This window comes from Clinocottus analis, unplaced genomic scaffold (assembly GCF_023055335.1).
Source record: "Clinocottus analis isolate CAN_PGR_092001 unplaced genomic scaffold, fCliAna1.0.p SCAF_6, whole genome shotgun sequence".
Lineage (NCBI taxonomy): Eukaryota > Metazoa > Chordata > Actinopteri > Perciformes > Cottidae > Clinocottus > Clinocottus analis.
The window spans coordinates 602,996-620,677 of NW_027176218.1; the positions used below are offsets into that span (position 1 = coordinate 602,996).

A 17,682-nucleotide genomic window follows, 5' to 3' on the forward strand; every position below is an offset into this window, starting at 1 on the left:
TACGAGTTAAAACCCCTAAAAGTTCTTCATATTCATAGTGTAGGAACAATAACATGTTTATAAAGCATTCACTATGGGACTGTGGTGCATTCAAGAGCTTCACTGGAAACAATTGGGGGGGAAAAAAAGGCGAAGTCGGTCGTCGGAGTTCACAAACAATACTTATTTTTGGTAAAAAAAAAATACAATGCTAACATTCTCACTCACACACACACACACACACACACACACATGAGGATGATGGTGATGGTGATGGTGATGGTGGGAGATTTGAGGAGGAGGAAGCAGGAAGCAGAGCGCGGCGGCGTGAGGCGGTGGCGGACGGCGAGGCGACGCAGGTGCATGCAGGAACGAGGGCGAGGTTCAGTGTGTCAGACTGCTGGGAGGCCGGGTGGAGGAGGAGGGGTGGAGGGAGGCGGGGAGGGGGGGGGGGCGGAGGTCACGGGCGGCGGGGGGGGGGGGGGGGGGGTCGGGGGGTGTTTTTCAGCTTGTGGGATTGTTTGGATTTTGCTGAGTCAGATAGAATTTGGCAGCACTCACTCGTTCTCATTGACCCCCGAGTGACCCCCGCCCTGCCCAAACGCTCCGAAAACACACACACACACACACACACACACACACACACAGACAGACACACACGAATAAGCGCGAGAGAAGACAGTGATGCCCCCTGACATCCCCTCTTCACATGAACCACTCAAAAGTGAGAGAAGCTCTCCTCCGCAGGAAAAGAATGGAAGGAGTTTTACATCGTTTGGCAAAAAAAAAAAACAACACAAAAAAAAAAAAACGGAAACGGTGCTCGGTCCGGCTCGCTCGGTAAAAAAAAGAGAAAAGAAAACACAAACAAAACAACAACAACAACAACAAACGCGTCGAGAAACGACCCTTTAGATTTCCCCGTGCCCGCCCGTTTGTTAGCGGCAAACACTGGAGACAAAAAAACACAAAAAAAACAGGCTGGTGGACAAAAAAAAGAAGGCGGGGCCAGGTGCCGTGTGACCACGCCCCCTCACGCCCAGCTCTGGAAAAGTCTCACCACTCGTTTCCCAGACGTCTATTTGACTTCTTCTTCTTCTCTGATGTGACGTTTCACCCTCCCCTCTTTCCGTTAATCCTCCTCTTCTTCTTCTTCTTCTTCTTCTGGTTCTTCGGCGGCGGGCCGCGCCGCTACACCCCCTTGGAGGTGCTGATCCGGACGCTGCTGAGGCACTTGCCCATGGCCTCGAACAGCGGGTCGCAGAAGGTGTGCACGCAGATGGAGTACACGCGGCTGACGCAGTGGATATCGATCAGGTAGCTCTTGACGCACGGCACCACGGCCCAGATGTGCAGGAAGGACAGGATGGCGAAGAAGATCCCCCACATGAGCGCCAGCGGGATGCCGACCAGCGCCGTCAGCAGCCGGTAGCACCAGTACTTGGTGACGGTGAAGGTGGTGAAGCTGGCCTTCCACACGCCGTCGAAGCTGTAGGTCCCTGCAGGCTCGGCGATCACGTCCTCGAAGTCCACCTGGAGAAGAGGGAGGAGAAGAAGAAGGGTAAGAAGAGGCGGGCAAAGACGGCGTTTTGTCGGCCGCCATCTTGTTTTTCTAGAAGAGACACGAGAGGGCGGAGCTGAGGACGAGCAAATACTGGAGAAGACACTTTTCGGCGACCAAAAATGTGTGAACTAACTTTCATAAACTGAAAGCACACAGTGCACGGGTTAAAGCGACCGCGCTGTTTTAGAGACCTGTCAATCACCTTGTAGCCCCGCCCCTAAAGCATCTAGCCCCGCCCCCAAAGCGTCAACTGCTTTATGGTCTGTTTGACTCTGAATGACCGTAATTTACTAAATGAACAGAGAGAGAATGCAGCTTTAACACATGAAGCATAGACTTCTATACAACCAGAGGAGTCGCCCCCTGGTGGTCAAGAGAGAGAATGCAGCTTTAACACATGAAGCATCGACTTCTATACAACCAGAGGAGTCGCCCCCTGGTGGTCAAGAGAGAGATAATGCAGCTTTAACACATGAAGCGTAGACTTCTATACAACCAGATGTATTTTTGCAGCCGGAGGTATGTACACAGAGACAGTCAGCACCACCGTGTTCACATCAGATTCTTCGTTATGACTCGTTGAATATTTTCTCCCTGATGCAGGTTACACACACACACACACACACACACACACACACACACACACACACACACACGCTATCGTCTTGTCCGTGTTATTTCCACATAAATCAGCTTCACTCCCTCAGAGCATGTCAGCACTTTCACATCTCTGACTGGTACAGTCTAATGAACACACACACACACACACACACACACACACACACACACACACACACACACTATATCTCTGGTATCTCCTTCTCTATCTGCAAAAAGGATTTTTGTCTCTTTGTTTCGTTTCTTAAAGCTTTTAGTCGTTGTAAACACTCGCTGTGTGGTACGTCTGCGTTCTTCAGAAAGAATTCTGCGGTGCAAAGGATGTGATGTGTTTCACGTGTGTGTGTGTGTGTGTGCGTGTGTGTGTGTGTGCGTGTGTGTGGAGTAAACAGAAGTAAAACTTGTACAGTTAAAACAACCTGTAGAAACTCAGCGTTCATCTGCAGGAAAACTGAAAGACGGAGAACATCGTGGCTCTCTGACCCGTCAACGACATCTCTCAGGCTTTAATGTGACATGTGACAGTACCTGCAAGTGCCTGTGACCTGGGTACTCTCTCTCTCTCTCGCTCTCTCTCTTTTTATCCCTCTCTCTCTCCAGAGTCAATATTTATCTCACTTCCTTGGAGCCTGTGTCTCGTCTAACCGGCTGGTTGAGACCGACGTTATTCAGCGTTTCCTCGACGGCGAAGTGGAAAAGTCCGAAGTGAGATACGAGCCACTGTTTGGACGACGTCGCGCCTTCTTACACAAGCTAACAGGTGGCGTTACAGACCAGCGCGCCACGGTGGACTTCATTTTACCATTCGAGATCTCGGAGAAATAACCAGATCGTTATTCAAAAGGCTAACTGAGCCGTTAATGGACGAGTTGGACGTTTCGGAAAGGAACGCTCGTTTACTTTCTTGCCCAAAGTTAGAGGAGAAAGATTAAGATAACTCTCAATTAAATGCTAAGCTGCTAGCTTTGCTTATAGCGGCATGCAGCCTGCGGGTAACACGCGGCTAACGAGCTAGCTCTGCCTGAAGGTAACCAGCATCTCTCTAACACAAATGAACAGCTAGCTAGCCGTGTGTTACCCACATGCTGTATGCTGCTACACGCTAAGCTAGCTGGCTCTGCCCGAAGGTAACCATCATCTCTCTGACACAAATGAACAGCTAGCTAGCCGTGTGTTACCCACATGCTGTATGCTGCTACACGCTAAGCTAGCTGGCTCTGCCTGAACGTAACCAGCATCTCTCTGACACAAATGAACAGCTAGCTAGCCGTGTGTTACCCGCATGCTGTATGCTGCTACAAGCTAAGCTAGTTTAATAATATTTTATAGAAGTTGTACGTCGATCTTCGGACCAGATTTCCCAAATAAAATCAGGAAAAACAAAGCATTTGAAGAATCTTTAAGATGTGAAACAAGAAAGAATAAAAGAGGTAGCTTCACTAGAATTACGTGCATTAGTGTTCACTTAATAAACACTTTTAGGAACAGTTTTCCCTTGCAGACTATGAAATCACTTTCGTCCGGTTGTTTACCCTGGAAGAGTAAATATGTTGTTTTTTTCAACCCTGGATTTCCTATTTCGTGCCGGCGTCTCTTCACGTTTGCTCCATCTGAGTGAGTCCTCAGCTCCTCGACTCTCAGCAGCATAAAGCTTCTCTCACAGCAGCAACTGGCAGCACTCTCACGACAGACCCCGTAATATAAACCTGGCTGCGGTCCACAAACCCAGCGCGGCGGCGGCCATTACATTTTTCCACGGCTACAACATTTTAAAGTGGAGCCACTCCGCTGCAGTTTCCTGCACTTTTGATTGCAGAGCGGCACAAACACGAGAGAGCGCCGACTTCATGAGAGTCAAGCTGCTTTTGAATAAACAACAACAAAGTTTTCTAAAAGGTTTCTGTTTGCAACGATTTAAAGGAGAACCGTGAAGTACCGTTAGCTAAAGTTTGGCTAAAGAGACGCATTCAGATTCTACTGTGTGGTTTGATGTTTTTTTCCCGCTACTATGGAGGTCAAAGGGTTTTATTTTGTGACGCTAACATAAAGAGTATCACCCAGAAATGACTGTTTTCTTGCTTTTGTCTTCATATAGCCTTCATTACTGGTTTGCAACAAATTATAGGAGAACCATGAAGTACCGTTAGCTAAAGTTTGGCTAAAGCGACGCGTTCAAATTCTACTGTGTGGTTTGATGGTTTTTCCCGCTATAATTTCTGCTTCTTTCCTCCAAATTGTGCAGTTTCTGAATCAAGAATTTTAATAATTTAGACCCTCACAGTATAAAAAGTACCGTTAGCTAAAGTTTGGCGAAAGCAACGCATTCAGACTCTACTGTGTGGTTTGATGGTTTTTCCCGCTACTTTAGACTTCATCACCCAGAAATGACTGTTTGCATTGTTATAACAACACAAAAGTCCTCAACTTCCGCTTCATTCCTCCAAATTGTGCAGTTTCTGTATCAAAAACTTCAATACTTCAGACATCTACTGTATAAAAACACTAAATACTGTGTACTTTTTGCGGCAGCGGCCCGGTTACGCCGGGTCGACGCCTCCATCAGAGGAGTCTCGGGGTCGGCATGTGACCGGACGGCGAGGCGGCCGTATGATGGAGCGAATGAGGCTATTTCCAGATCTCTGTCTTCTGGCGGTCGTCTGTGCCTGAATGGACAAAGCGGGTCGCTGGAGGAGGAAGAGGAGGAGGAAGAGGAGGAGGACGAGGATCAGAGCGGAGCTCATTAAAGGACTCCTCTGTTGTGTGTGAGCGCTTTGGTGTTTTGGGTTTTGGTTCAGGAGAGATTACGGTGATTGGACTGCAGGCGCATGTCACTCATCCACGAACTGAAGAAGAAGAAGAAGAAGAAGAAGAAGAAGAAGAAGAAGAAGAAGAAGAAGAAGAGCGAACTGCCTGATGTCAGTATGGAGCTGGTTTGATGTGGCCAGGTGATTGAGGCCAGCTGCAGCGGCAACAAGAGCTCAGCTTGTGTTCCCTTTCTTACAGGAATGCAGAGTGTGTGTGTGTGTCTGTGTGTGTGTGTGTGTGTGTGTGTGTGTGTGTGTGTGTGTGTGTGTGTGTGTACTGCATGCAGCATGTTTGCATGTGTAGGCGGCGGTTAGCTGGAAGGGATTCCCTGCGTGTGCTTTTCATTGGGGCAACGAACACACGCGTCCAAGTTGGCAAAGACGATTCAATGACCTCAAAGCACCTCAGTGAGGCTGCACACAGCAACACAACACACAGCAACACACAGCAACACACTGTAACACACTGTAACACATCAGAGTTAACTGAGATCTCGAGTCAGTGAGCATCTTTGTGTTTTTTCTTTGTTTAGAGTTGTGGTGGGTGCAGTTTTCAGAGCCTTTACTTACTTTCTTTAGTGTGTCATCACATGGAAAAAAGGAATAGTTGTGTCTTTGTAAACTTAGAATTTTATTTCTACATGCTATACTTTTCTTAAGTGGTCGCAATCTGCAACTCCACCACCAGATGCCGCCAGATCCTGCTCAGTAGAGCTTTAAAGGGAACTGTGAGGCTTGTTTTCAGGTTCATAACTGTACTTTTTTTAAACAAAATGATTAACACGCTTTCATTTTTAAAAGAACAAAAACATTTTCTCAAACTGTTTGAATACATCTGTAGTCGCTCTCTCTGAAAAGCTCCGCTTTACTGCCTGTCCTTTTAAGCCCCGCCCCCTTCTGCTCCGATTGGCTGACGAGAACAAGATGGTGACCCTTTACAAAGGTTCTTCTCTCTCAAGCCAGAGAGAGACTCAGAGATCCAAGACGTGAGGTTTTAAGATACACTTAAAGAGTCAAAATGAAAAGTGTTCATCAAGTCAACAGGATGAAACTTCAGTGTTTTATCGACATTATTGATCACATTGGATTCTCACCCATGATGCATTGCGTTGTGAGGGCTTAGGGCGCGGCTACACTCGACAGCTTCGAGCTACAAGGTCACACGCTTCTGTGCACAGAATAGAATGAACACAGAGAGCTAGCAGCTAACGGCGTTAGCAGCTAACGGCGCTAGCACAGACAGAGCGAACAGTAGTCGAGATGGAGCTTGACATCCCGTCAGCTGCTTTTAAACCAACACCATCAGGATGCATTGTGTCTAAAATGCTTGTTTTAAAGGAGACGGATGAAGTTAAATGAAAGTAAAGGCTCTTTCCTGAAGCCTCAGGCTCTCACACATCCCGCCTGCAACACTTTTACAGCGTAGACGCGCATGTGATTTGGATAATTTCGCCAGCCTGGTTGAGTTGATTAGAAAAGGGGCGGGACGAGCGCGAAGCTGCTTTCTATTCTGAGACTGGAAGGAGAGTCTGACTCACTGTCACACTGCAGGAGAACGAGGGAGGGAGAGAAGGAGAGAGAGAAGGAGAGCTGGACGAAGCAGAGGCAAAGTCTCTTTGGTGAAACTGCTCATGTGGCACAAGTGGAAGAAGGATATCCCACATGCCTTGTGGGGCATTTTCTCTGGTTTTCATACTCACAGTCCAGGAAATACTTTTCCTTTCCAATAATAGAAAAAGAATAGAACATTTTCCACATATTTCCCTCGTGGGAAAGAATTTTGATATTGGCACACGTGGTTTTTGGAGACGCGTTCACATGTCGGATGTTTCAGATGACAGCGTTGCACGTTATGATGTCACCTTCAGGCTCACGTGGGCCAGGAAACAGGAGCGTTGGTTCGAATCTCTGCATCTTTCTCCAATCAAACCAGTTGAATAATGTCAGACAGACAGAGATGATCTGGTGTCTGAGGCAACACGTGCTCTCACACAGCCAAAGGCATGTAGGGAAGAAGTGAAGAAGAATGGGAGGAAAGGAGGGAGGAGAGATGAAGGAGTGGTGAGGGATCTCCCCCGCAGACATGACCACCACTCTGGGGTGTTTCCCTTGTTTTAACAAGGCCGAGGTCAGAGGCGTTCAAAGAGACGACCACTCCTGTGCCCACAGAGAGAGAGAGAGAGAGAGAGAGAGAGAGAGAGAGAGAGAGAGAGAGAGAGAGAGAGAGAGAGAGCAGCTCATGCAGCTGCTGCACCAGCGTCAGGTGGCTTCCATGCCCACCTCTCTCTCTCTCTCTCTCTCTCTCTCTCTCTCTCTCTCTCTCTCTCTCTCTCTCTCTCTCTGCGCTAAACTCCATAAAACAAAAACAAACCCTCGCGCTGCTCCCTCATGGAAAGAACTCCAGACTTTCCCAGCACAAAGTCATTCGCAACATGTGGGGAAAGTAGCGTATAGCCTCTCTCTGCTGGTGGAGGACACACACACACACACACACACACACACACACACACACACACACACACACACACACACACACACACACACACACACACACGCCAAGTCTTTTCCTTATAGGGCCAAGTCACCGAGGGAGAACGCACAATGCCGCGCGCAAGGAGCTGCCGCGCGTAATGGCACAAAAGCGCAGTTTCAGTTGATTTCAAAGTGCAAACTCTGCAGCAGGTAATCTGGTGGAGTTCATGGGTTCGGTTGTCCCCGTAAAAATCGTGGGAATGCGCTCATTGTCTGCACGTTTAACCCCAAATATCTCTATCTACACCTTGACTGTGGGACTCACCTTGACCACGTCGTCGTTGATGCGCTTCGGGTCGCGGTTCACCAGGTCGATCTCTTTGGTGTGAACGTCCTCCATCGTCTTCTCGTTCATGCTGTCGTTGTCCATGTCTTTGTTGTTGGGTTTGTAAATGTTCCCTTGTTTTCGGATGAACGGCGAATGCAGAAACTCCTGCGGAGGATCCGGAGGAGACAGAGAGAAAAAAGGAAAGAGAGTGAAGAGGAGGAGGAGGAAGAGGAGGAGGAGGGAGAGGAGGAGGAGGGTTAGCGTGCGGCGCGCTCAGAGTGGGAGAGAGGACTGGAGCTGTGCGTTACCAGCCTGCCTCACAAACAGGGATGGGTTAAGAATGAAGAGAGAGAGTGGAGCGCCACACCCACTCCATCCAGCCGCAAGGGGTGCTCACCACCCGGAGAGGAAACTCTGATGTCCCGGCATTCAACGCGCCCTGAGGGCACGGCGACGTTTTTATAAGAAATGCGTCAAGGAGAATCCTCCAAACGTGAAATACTTCATTAAAAAAAGCTTTTTCTAAATATAGTTGTTCTCTTTGTTGTTCAAAAATCAATGATATCAACCATATTTGCTGTTAACACATGGGCACTGAGTTACGTTTCCGTGTCCATTGTGTGCGTAAAAACACCCAACTGTCCCAACAGTACTCTGACCTCAGTGCATCTTTAAGATTTAACCTTCTCACTTTGACATTGCTTCATTATTTAGTGTTAAAATATGTTCAGGATTTTTTTACACTAAAATCTGACAAACAAGGTTGTGGGTTTCCTCTCCACGGCGCTTTTACGCACGAGTCCGTGGTGCGTAAAAGCCATTCTCAGTTTGTGTTGTTTTTCCAGGTTTTTTAGCAGGTTAACTCTCACACCCACGTGCTAATGCGCCCTCAACAGTCCGTCACATCCCCGCTCTGCGTGTGGGAGAAGAGTTCACGAGTAGGTGCCAGAGAATAAGTTAAAGAGAGGACGAAAAAACCCCCACTAAGAAACCAAACGTCCTTCACTGAGGAGAACACTCGGCTGAGCCATACTGTACCTCTTCTGTCTCGCCGTCCTTCAGTCCTCCTGTCATGCTGCTCTCACGTGTGAGCGGATCAGCGCCGTGGAGGAGCGCAAGTGGAGACGCGAGAGGAAGCGGAGCAGGAGGCGTGGAGGCGGAATGAGAGGACCGGGGACCCGAGTGTGCTCATCAGACTCCTGCCCTCTTCCCCTGGACGTGACTAGAATGTTAATGGAAGGTGGGGAGGGGGGACCTCGGTGTTTTTTGCCTCTCTCTTCCTTAATCTCCGGATCTCCCAGAGCGCGTCCCCGCGGTCACCTGTGAGCAGAGACACGCGGGGTCCCGCCCGAACTGACGCGCGCTCGAGCTGAAGGAGTGGAGTGACTTCATTCAGGGATCGAGGCATGGAGCATAATCACCTTTCTGTTCATGCCAAATGTGGGCGTTAATTGGGAACGACAAGGTGTGTGTGTGTGTGTGTGTGTGTGTGTGTGTGTGTGTGTGCCTGAGGGAGACGCGTTCAAGTAGCCGAAGAGAGCGAGGGAACATCTCAAGAGGAGTGAATAAAGAAGGGAAGTAGAGGAGAAAACTGAGCCGATGTATTGAACTAGTTCTTTGAAAGCCTGTCATCCTCTCAGCTGCTGCTGGTCACGCTGCTTTGTTTACATTCCTCTCAGCTCACCTGGAGGGACAGCAGCAGCGCGCGCAGCTGTTTTCTGTCTGTGACGAGGGCACGTGATGCGTTCAGGTGTCAGCTGGAAAAGCTTTTGGGGTTTCAATGTGCTTTTTTTATGATTTGAGAGCAACCTGCAGAGAGGTTGTGTTGGTGTGTTGTGAGCTTTGTGTTGGTTGACGACTCTGGTGTCACGTGGGAGCTGAACCACGTGACACCACGTGACTTATGACATCTTAATCTGCGTTTCTATTCTCTCTAAACCTTTTTGCTTTAAAGTCGTTGAACTGTAAAGACCTGGAGCTGCACTCTGTGGACGACTTCGGCCAACATACGTGTGCGTGTTCGTCTCCTCCTGCAAGTCCACACACGGACACTGAGCTCGCTGGAAGCTTTAAGACTCTAATGGTCTTAGTTAATCTCTCTCATTCTGCTGGTTTTAATGCAGCAATTAAATAACAAAGAAATCCTTTCTAGTCAAGTGATCTGTGACATCAGCTCTTGAAAGTTGCTTCATTCGTTATAGTTACTCGTCTTTACTTTAGCAGGTGTGGCTCTGATCAAAAGAACCAAACAGAAAAAAACCTGTTTCTAACAAAGATGTGTTGCTGTCAGCAGTTTTAGGACATTCTCTGTTTGAGAAGCAGCAAATGAAACAGCTGAAGGATTCAAAAAATGTGGGAAAAGTATTTAAAAAGTGTCTAAATGTCAACATGTGACTTCTGCAGAGGCCTCGACCTGCTGTGTGTGTTTCAGGGCAGATTCTGTCAGGCTGCAGGACGACGACCGCTCGACACAGAGACGACCTTTGTGACCTTTGAAAAGAGCGACGCCTGCTCTTTCAGAAGGGATACCCCACTCCTGAAGTGTTCACTCATATCTCAATCACTCGCCTTTTGTTACCTTGAATTAGTGAAGAAACTCATGGCTGCACAGAGGAAGCGTGAGCCGCGTCTAACAACAGCAAAACAACACAGCTGTAGTACAACATAGCTGTAGTACAACATAGCTCTAGTACAACATAGCTGTAGTACAACATAGCTGTAGTACAACATAGCTGTAGTACAACATAGCTGTAGTACAACATAGCTGTAGCACAACATATCTATAGTACAACATAGCTGTGGGACAACTTAGCTATAGTACAACACAGCTGTAGTACAACATAGCTGTAGTAAACATAGCTAATATATAGTACAACATAGCTGTAGTAAACATAGCTAATATATAGTACAATATAGCTGTAGTAAAACATAACTGTAGTACAACATAGCTGTAGTAAACATAACTGTAGTACAACATAACTGTAGTACAACATAGCTGTAGTAAAACATAACTGTAGTACAACATAACTGTAGTACAACATAGCTATAGTACAACATAACTGTAGTACAACATAACTGTAGTACAACATAACTGTAGTACATCATAGCTGTAGTAAACATAGCTGTAGTACAACATAGCTGTAGTACAACATAGTTGTAGTAAACATAACTGTAGTACATCATAGCTGTAGTACAACATAACTGTAGTAAAACATAACTGTAGTACAACATAGCTGTAGTAAAACATAACTGCAGTACATCACAGCTGTAGTAAAACATAACTGTAGTACAACATAACTGTAGTAAACATAGCTATAGTTCAATCAGGAGAGACTTGTTCCGAATAAACAATGCATTTATTACATTTGATTTAACAAAAATAGTGCAGAGTCTCTGCTTCTTTTGGCGATCGGACTCTATCCTGAACCAGGATCAACAGGCGGCAGAGACTCTGAGTTCTGACTCGGCAGATTCCCCCTGGAGTCCGGACTCTGGTGGTGGTGAAGAAGAGAGTCGCTGTCGTCCATCGATGACTGAGGATTAAGACTGGCTGCTGCCTGGTGGTGACTGAGGTGGAGGAGAGTCGCCTTTGTTTGCTGAGAATGACAGCGGACAGCAGCAGAGCAGAGCACACGTTTAAACTTTGACAGCAACGATGTGATTGGCTTAGAGACAGTGATGCTTTTGGTTGATTGCTTCCACTGGGACGCCCCGAGCTCAGCTGCTACGTCATGTGATTCAACTGATATATATGAATAACCGGTAGTGTAGGGTCTTCCTTCTTGAACTACCGCTTAAGCTCCATTACAACATAGCGGTAGTCAACTCACCGAGCTGTATAAAATCTACCGTTAGCTAGTGACTGTGCGCTGAGCGACAGGCGGAGAGGCGTTGGAGCCTCGGGTCACGCTCGCTCGACCCCACAACTCATCTCCGCGGAGGAAAAAGTGTCTTCTGCAATCTGGGCAACGTGATTTACGAGGCGTCTCTGTGAATCCCCAGAGCGTACATCTTCCTTGTGACAGAGGACCAAGAAACCACACGCAGAGCAACGAAACCTCGAGGGGGGAAACAGCTTTATTTTTGGTCACGAGGAAAAAAAACATTAAGGGTTGAAAAGCTCCAAAAACGAGTGTGTCCACAAAGAAGAAACAGTTGAAAAACGAAATGCAGACAAATAAAAGCATTTTACAGACAAATATACATGTCACGTTGGGATTTATTTGCCTTAATGGATACGCTGCGGTTGATTAATGGTTGTTCGGATTGCCGAGGGCAGAAAAAAGATCCGGCCACACACCAACTGTTGCACAACCAGCACGAACTGCTGTTTTTTTCTGCTGTAAAAGTTCAGCGGCTGCAATGTTGAGTCACTATGAGATTGGATGTTACTTTACAGCTGTAATCCCGCTTGATTTGCTCCTTTTTACCTGGAAAGTATGGATTAGAACCATAACTACATGCTGTAACTGTCACAGGCTTTGTGCCCACTTTGGGACAATCTGAGTTTCACTTTCCACTTCCTGAAATCTTACGTTGGAACAACACCCAGCGACACGAGACGTTGAGTCATGAAAATTCATGCAGCGGCGGCTCGAGTCATGAGTTCACACACCGTACGCTCGCAGCGATGAACGTGCTAAAAAAGCAAGTAGCTAACGTTGTCTTGCGGTTTATCAGAGCTCGTTTTTCCATAGAGCCATAGATGTCTGAAGCGGCGGGCGGCGGCCATTTTCAGAAACACAAGCTCTGATAAACCGCGAGACAACGTTAGCTACGAGCTTTTCTTTCTTTTATGTCTCTCAGGAGTGATTTAGGATGATGGAAACACTTCAAGACGTGTGTGTGTGTTCATCAGAGGTGGGTTTGCATTCATTTATGTGAAATCGGTATGATTGTGTTCCCGACTCTCATCCCCGAAGTTGTCACACTTCCTGTCTTTATAATCGCCTTCCAAAAATTTCAGATTGTACAAACGAGTGTGAACCGTGCAGGCTTTGTACCTCAAACCCAACTAAAATCAAAATCTAATGCAAAAGCCCCGAAATAAATCCCCTCTGGCGGTAGAAATGTTAAACCTAGCGTGCTAACTAGCATGCTAACTAGCGTACATGTACCGGAGTCTCAGCTTTAAGCAAGCACAGTACGAAATGTGAAAGTTATTACATAGCGGCTAATGGTGAGAAGTGTTTGTTGCATAAATAATAAATTAAAAAGCCCCTCCCTCCCCTTCCCCGTCGAAAAATATCTGACTTTTTAAAACAACTATATTGCGTTCGAATGCCCAATATCATAGCCGATGCACTGTGACATCATCACAGCAGATTAGAGTACAAATAAGCCTGGAAATGTGCAACAAGCTGCATTTTAGCGTTTAATAATCATATGAAACTCCTCTCAGACTCGGTTCAATACGTTCAACCTCGAGCCGAATCTCTTGCAATATATACAATATATGAAAAAGCAGAAATATTACATCTCTCAGCAAGTCAGCGGCCACAAGGTTTAGTGTTTTCACAACTCTATTTTGCATGAGCTTTTCAAAAAGTCACAAATGGTTTCAGGAACATTTACTTTCCTGTAGCGATGAGACTAGTAAACCCTGAAGGCCGCCGCTTAAGATTGAACATTGAAATAGACGTCTTTCCCCTGCAAATGATCAAATTAACACTTAATGCAGACCGAAGCTCATGCTTTTATGTCTTTAATTTTAACCCAGTTGTCTGAAATAAAAGTTAATATTGTGGGTTTCTGCATGCAACACAACAGGATATGTTTCTGACCCCAATTTTTTGTGGAGGTAAATATGTTTCATATCAGCAGAAACGCACAATGACGTCGTGTTTTAACGCTGTGAAGCGATTGACAAGGTTTACTTTTGGTTTCCCGCAGGACACACAGGTCTCCTGGGTGAACGCCTTGTGTCCTGACCCCCTTAAAGGACTGTAACTGTCATACCAAATATGAATTCAAAGCTATTATTATTCAGTACTTTTGTGCGGCACTCTTCAGGGTTTCACATTGGACTTGATGAAGAGCTCATGTATATGTTTCCCACTACAAGTCGCTCCTTTCGTCCTGCGCTTGCATGCAGGAGTCCTCTTCAGCACTCGGTGGTCTCCACCTGGACCGAGGACAAGCTCTTCCCCGCGCTGAGGGAGAGCGGCGCCACGAACATGTCCATCAGACTCCTCCACACCACCCGGGCCGACGGCAACAGCATCACCAAGCTCTGGATCAGCGGCATCACCAACCTGTTGGGGGCGAGGTGGAACGGTCACTTCAGAACAGACGCTGAGAAGTGATGCGTTCGGTTGTTTGATTTGGACTTTTCTATTCGTGTGAATCCTCTTTCCTCGTTACACCTTTTGAAGATGGACTTAGTTGATTTTCAGGTTTATAAAGAGTACAATCAGTTTGTTTCTGCCTGATCCATTGAGCTCTAATCTGCAGGGCAACTGAGTTTGCAGGATATTGAGATGCAGAGGAGGTTCTGCATTTTACAGCCTAGTGGCCAGAAAACTTGTAGCAACTTTTATGTAAAATAAGTTGACGTAAACGTGACATAAACAACTTTAAGGTACAACTACTTTAACGAAAATCCACTGAACGTACAACAACATGACGTACAACAACTTTATCATAAAACAACTTGAACGAAAATCCACTGGACGTACAACAACTTTAACGTACAACAGCGTGACGTTCAACAACTTTAACGTACAACAACGTAATGTACAACAACTTTATTGTACAACAACTTTAACGTACAACAACTTTATCGTACAACAACTTTATCGTACAACAACGTAACGTACAACAACTTTAACGTACGTGACGTACAACAACTTTAACGTACAACAGCGTAACGTACAACAACTTTAACGTACAACAGCGTAACGTACAACAACTTTAACGTACAACAACACACTTTTTTCTCTGGAGACCGGGCTGAACTCTAATCCTGAGAATCCGGTCAACAGCTTCTCCGTCAGCCGCTTTAACTCTTATGACTCTGTGACTTCACTTTCATCCAGTTTCATGGATTCGCTCTCCTCACACTCGGAGCCGTTGTGCTGCCGTCTCTAAACGTCTCGTACATAAAGAACTGGATCACGTGGCTTCATTCCTGCAGCTCGTTCCCTCTGATGCATGACATGAAATAAAAAACAGGCGTGTTGTGAAAGCTGCGTCCTCCTTTGAAGCAGCCCCTCTCCGTGTGTGTGTGTGTGTGTGTGTGTGTGTGTGTGTGTGTATTGACCATCGCTCAGTCTCTTCTATTGATACCTGCGGCGGCTTGAAGGAACCGCCCCGAGCTCGCGACCTCACCTCGAGGTGAAAGGTCGCTTCTCAACCTGCTCCTAAAGAATGTCTCGCTCTCTGCAAACAGGTCTGTTGCCGCCAGATATCCAGATATCCAGATATCCAGATATCCCCCCACACACTTTCCATCGAGCGTTAATGAACAGACTTTGTGGGTCCTGGTTTCACTTGATGCAGCCGCGTGACATGACATGACATCACCGGCCAAATCAAAGTATAAAAACAAGATTTTTTTTACGTCATACTACGCTTGCCTGTGAAAATAACTTCAGTGTTTGCCTAAAAGGGCCAGAGCGAGTATGCTGGCAAGAGGGGGAAAACAGTTCCCACACACTTTCGTGCACAAAAAAAGTGCCATTTTTGTACTGAAATAGATTGTTGCGTCACTGTAATATAATATGATTGTTTGAATTGGGGCATTCATATATTTTGTATCACAATATGATGTTTATTGGAGTTTTTAATCTTCTGACTGTGCCCTGTACACACATTTTTATTTCTACTAACATTTTTAAGCGGTCATTACTTTTGATAGTTTCATGTTTTGTCATTGCTAAAGTGAACTAACGATTTTGAGTAAAGTGAACTAACGATTTTGAGTAAAGATTACTAAACTATGAATGTAGACTTTTCTATGTCTACTGCAGCACTTGAAGGTTCTAAGTTGACCCAACTCGACCTGTTTAGTTCTTCCGGGAAGTTCTAACGGGTTTCCACGGAAATTCAACTAGTTCGGGCTAAAAGTGATGTGTTTATTTTGTACTAAAAAAAGCACATTTTATGTCATGGCATGCCTAGAATATGATATATATGAGTGCATATACCGTACTAAATATTGTCCTTAACAATGAACAAGTATTGAGATGGACAACATTTGGCACTGTGCCACATGCAGAAACGTGCAGGTCGAGGTGTGTGTGTGTGTGTGTGTGTGTGTGTGTGTGTCTGTGTGCGTGTGGGTCTCCATACCAGATGTGGATGCAGCTGAGCACCGCGAACACCAGCCCGAAGATGAACGCCATGGGCACGGCCAGCAGCGTGGTGAGCACGCGGTAGAAGAGGAACTTGACCAGCTCGAAGGCGGCGTGGCTCCCGATCCACACCGAGTCGAAGCTGCGCGCGGACGCGGGCTCCGCGATGACGTCATCGAAGCCGACCTGTTTGGTGGCACGCAGCGAGCTTTTTGTTTTTAAGCAACACAACAACGACACAACGCAACAACTACCGCGCGTATGGTTTCACTTTCGGACGGAAGACTTTACCTTCAAGTGCGCGTTGACGTCGTTGGGATCTCGGTCCGGCGCCTCCACGCGCGCGCTTCCCTCCTTTTTCTTCTTCTTCTTCTTCTTCTTCAGCATCGGCTCTATCGACCTGTTGAACTCGTCCTCGTCCATGATGATGCTGGTGTCCGATTTTTCCCTCTCCAGACCCATGTTGTTGTTGTTGCTGCTGCCTCTCGGACGGGACAGGCGGAGCAGCAGCAGCCGGTGACGGAGCAGTCAGTGCGCGCTGCCGGCGCGCCACCCCGCCCCCAGCGTATGGAGAGCAGCGCAGCGTGGGGCCGCGGACACGCACACAGAGCTCCAAGTCACTAACTCGGGGGCCCTTGGTGATGATGACTAGATCCACTGTCACGGGGCCACGGACACCCAGGAGCCCCCCAGGGGGCCAATACACCAAACCTCCTCATGTGCTTTAGCGTGATTAGAACTCAACCTGCAGGCTTCCCCCCTATTTTCACCACTAACAGGGTTCTTAAGGTCATGGAAAACCTGGAAAAAAAGTCATGGATTTTTAAACTGGTTATTTACAGGCCTGGAAAAGTCATTGAAAAAAACATAAAATCCCCCAAAAGTGTAGTAAAAGTCCTGTAAATGTGTTATATTCATGTGTTCATGACGTTCATTCACGCTGAGTTATAAATAATGAATCTGCTTTTAAAAGAGGCTCAAAATATCAGCAGCATACATACAGGCATCTATATAAATGTTTATTCTTTTAATCAAACTATTGTCTCTCATTCATTTGAGTCATTTAAGGTTTACTGTATGCTTTGAATCCTCATTGTTAGTTTAAATACTACATTTTATCACTTTTTATTGTTTGCACACACATTTCACACAATGTTTGCTCATGAACATTTGGTTTAAAGTCATAGAAATTGGGTTAAAAGTCATAGAAAGCCATGGAAATTTGGTGAAAAAAAAAGAAATTTGGTAAAAAGTCATGAAAATATGGTTTAAAGTTATGAAAAGTCTTGAAAATTTATTGAAAAGTCATAAAACTTTGATGAAAAGTCAAAAGATTTGGTGAAAAGTCAGGAAAATGAAGTTTAAAGTCATGGAAATTTGGTGAAAAGTTATTAAAATCTGGTTTAAAGTCATAAAAATCCATTGGCCAACATGTGTGAACCCTGGACTAATCTTTAAAAACATCTTTTGACATATATCATGAATAAATAGTGATGTTTGAACCCCCGCTCAGGCATTTAGTTTGTGTAAAGAAACACCCAGATGTTTATTCTCACAACAGCTTGACAGTTTAAAAGCTCAATATTGTTGCTGTGCAGCTGCACACACGTCTACCTGTTGAGA

At 46.1% G+C, this 17,682-nt stretch overlaps 2 protein-coding genes across 2 annotated transcripts; both read right to left on the reverse strand.

Moving 5' to 3' along the window:
• Window positions 1-464: 464 nt before the first annotated feature.
• On the reverse strand, window positions 465-9,155 carry cav1 (caveolin 1). Its single transcript, XM_068603672.1, has 3 exons — window positions 8,804-9,155; window positions 7,763-7,930; window positions 465-1,512 (listed from the first exon to the last, which is right to left on the reverse strand). Exons 1-3 carry the CDS (start codon window positions 8,837-8,839, stop codon window positions 1,171-1,173), a joined length of 546 nt encoding a protein of 181 aa, XP_068459773.1. The 5' UTR covers window positions 8,840-9,155; the 3' UTR covers window positions 465-1,170.
• Window positions 9,156-11,823: 2,668 nt separating this feature from the next.
• Window positions 11,824-16,674, reverse strand: cav2 (caveolin 2). Its single transcript, XM_068604017.1, has 3 exons — window positions 16,351-16,674; window positions 16,058-16,245; window positions 11,824-14,019 (listed from the first exon to the last, which is right to left on the reverse strand). The coding sequence occupies exons 1-3, from the start codon at window positions 16,519-16,521 to the stop codon at window positions 13,869-13,871; spliced, it is 510 nt and encodes a 169-aa protein (XP_068460118.1). The 5' UTR covers window positions 16,522-16,674; the 3' UTR covers window positions 11,824-13,868.
• Window positions 16,675-17,682: the final 1,008 nt, after the last annotated feature.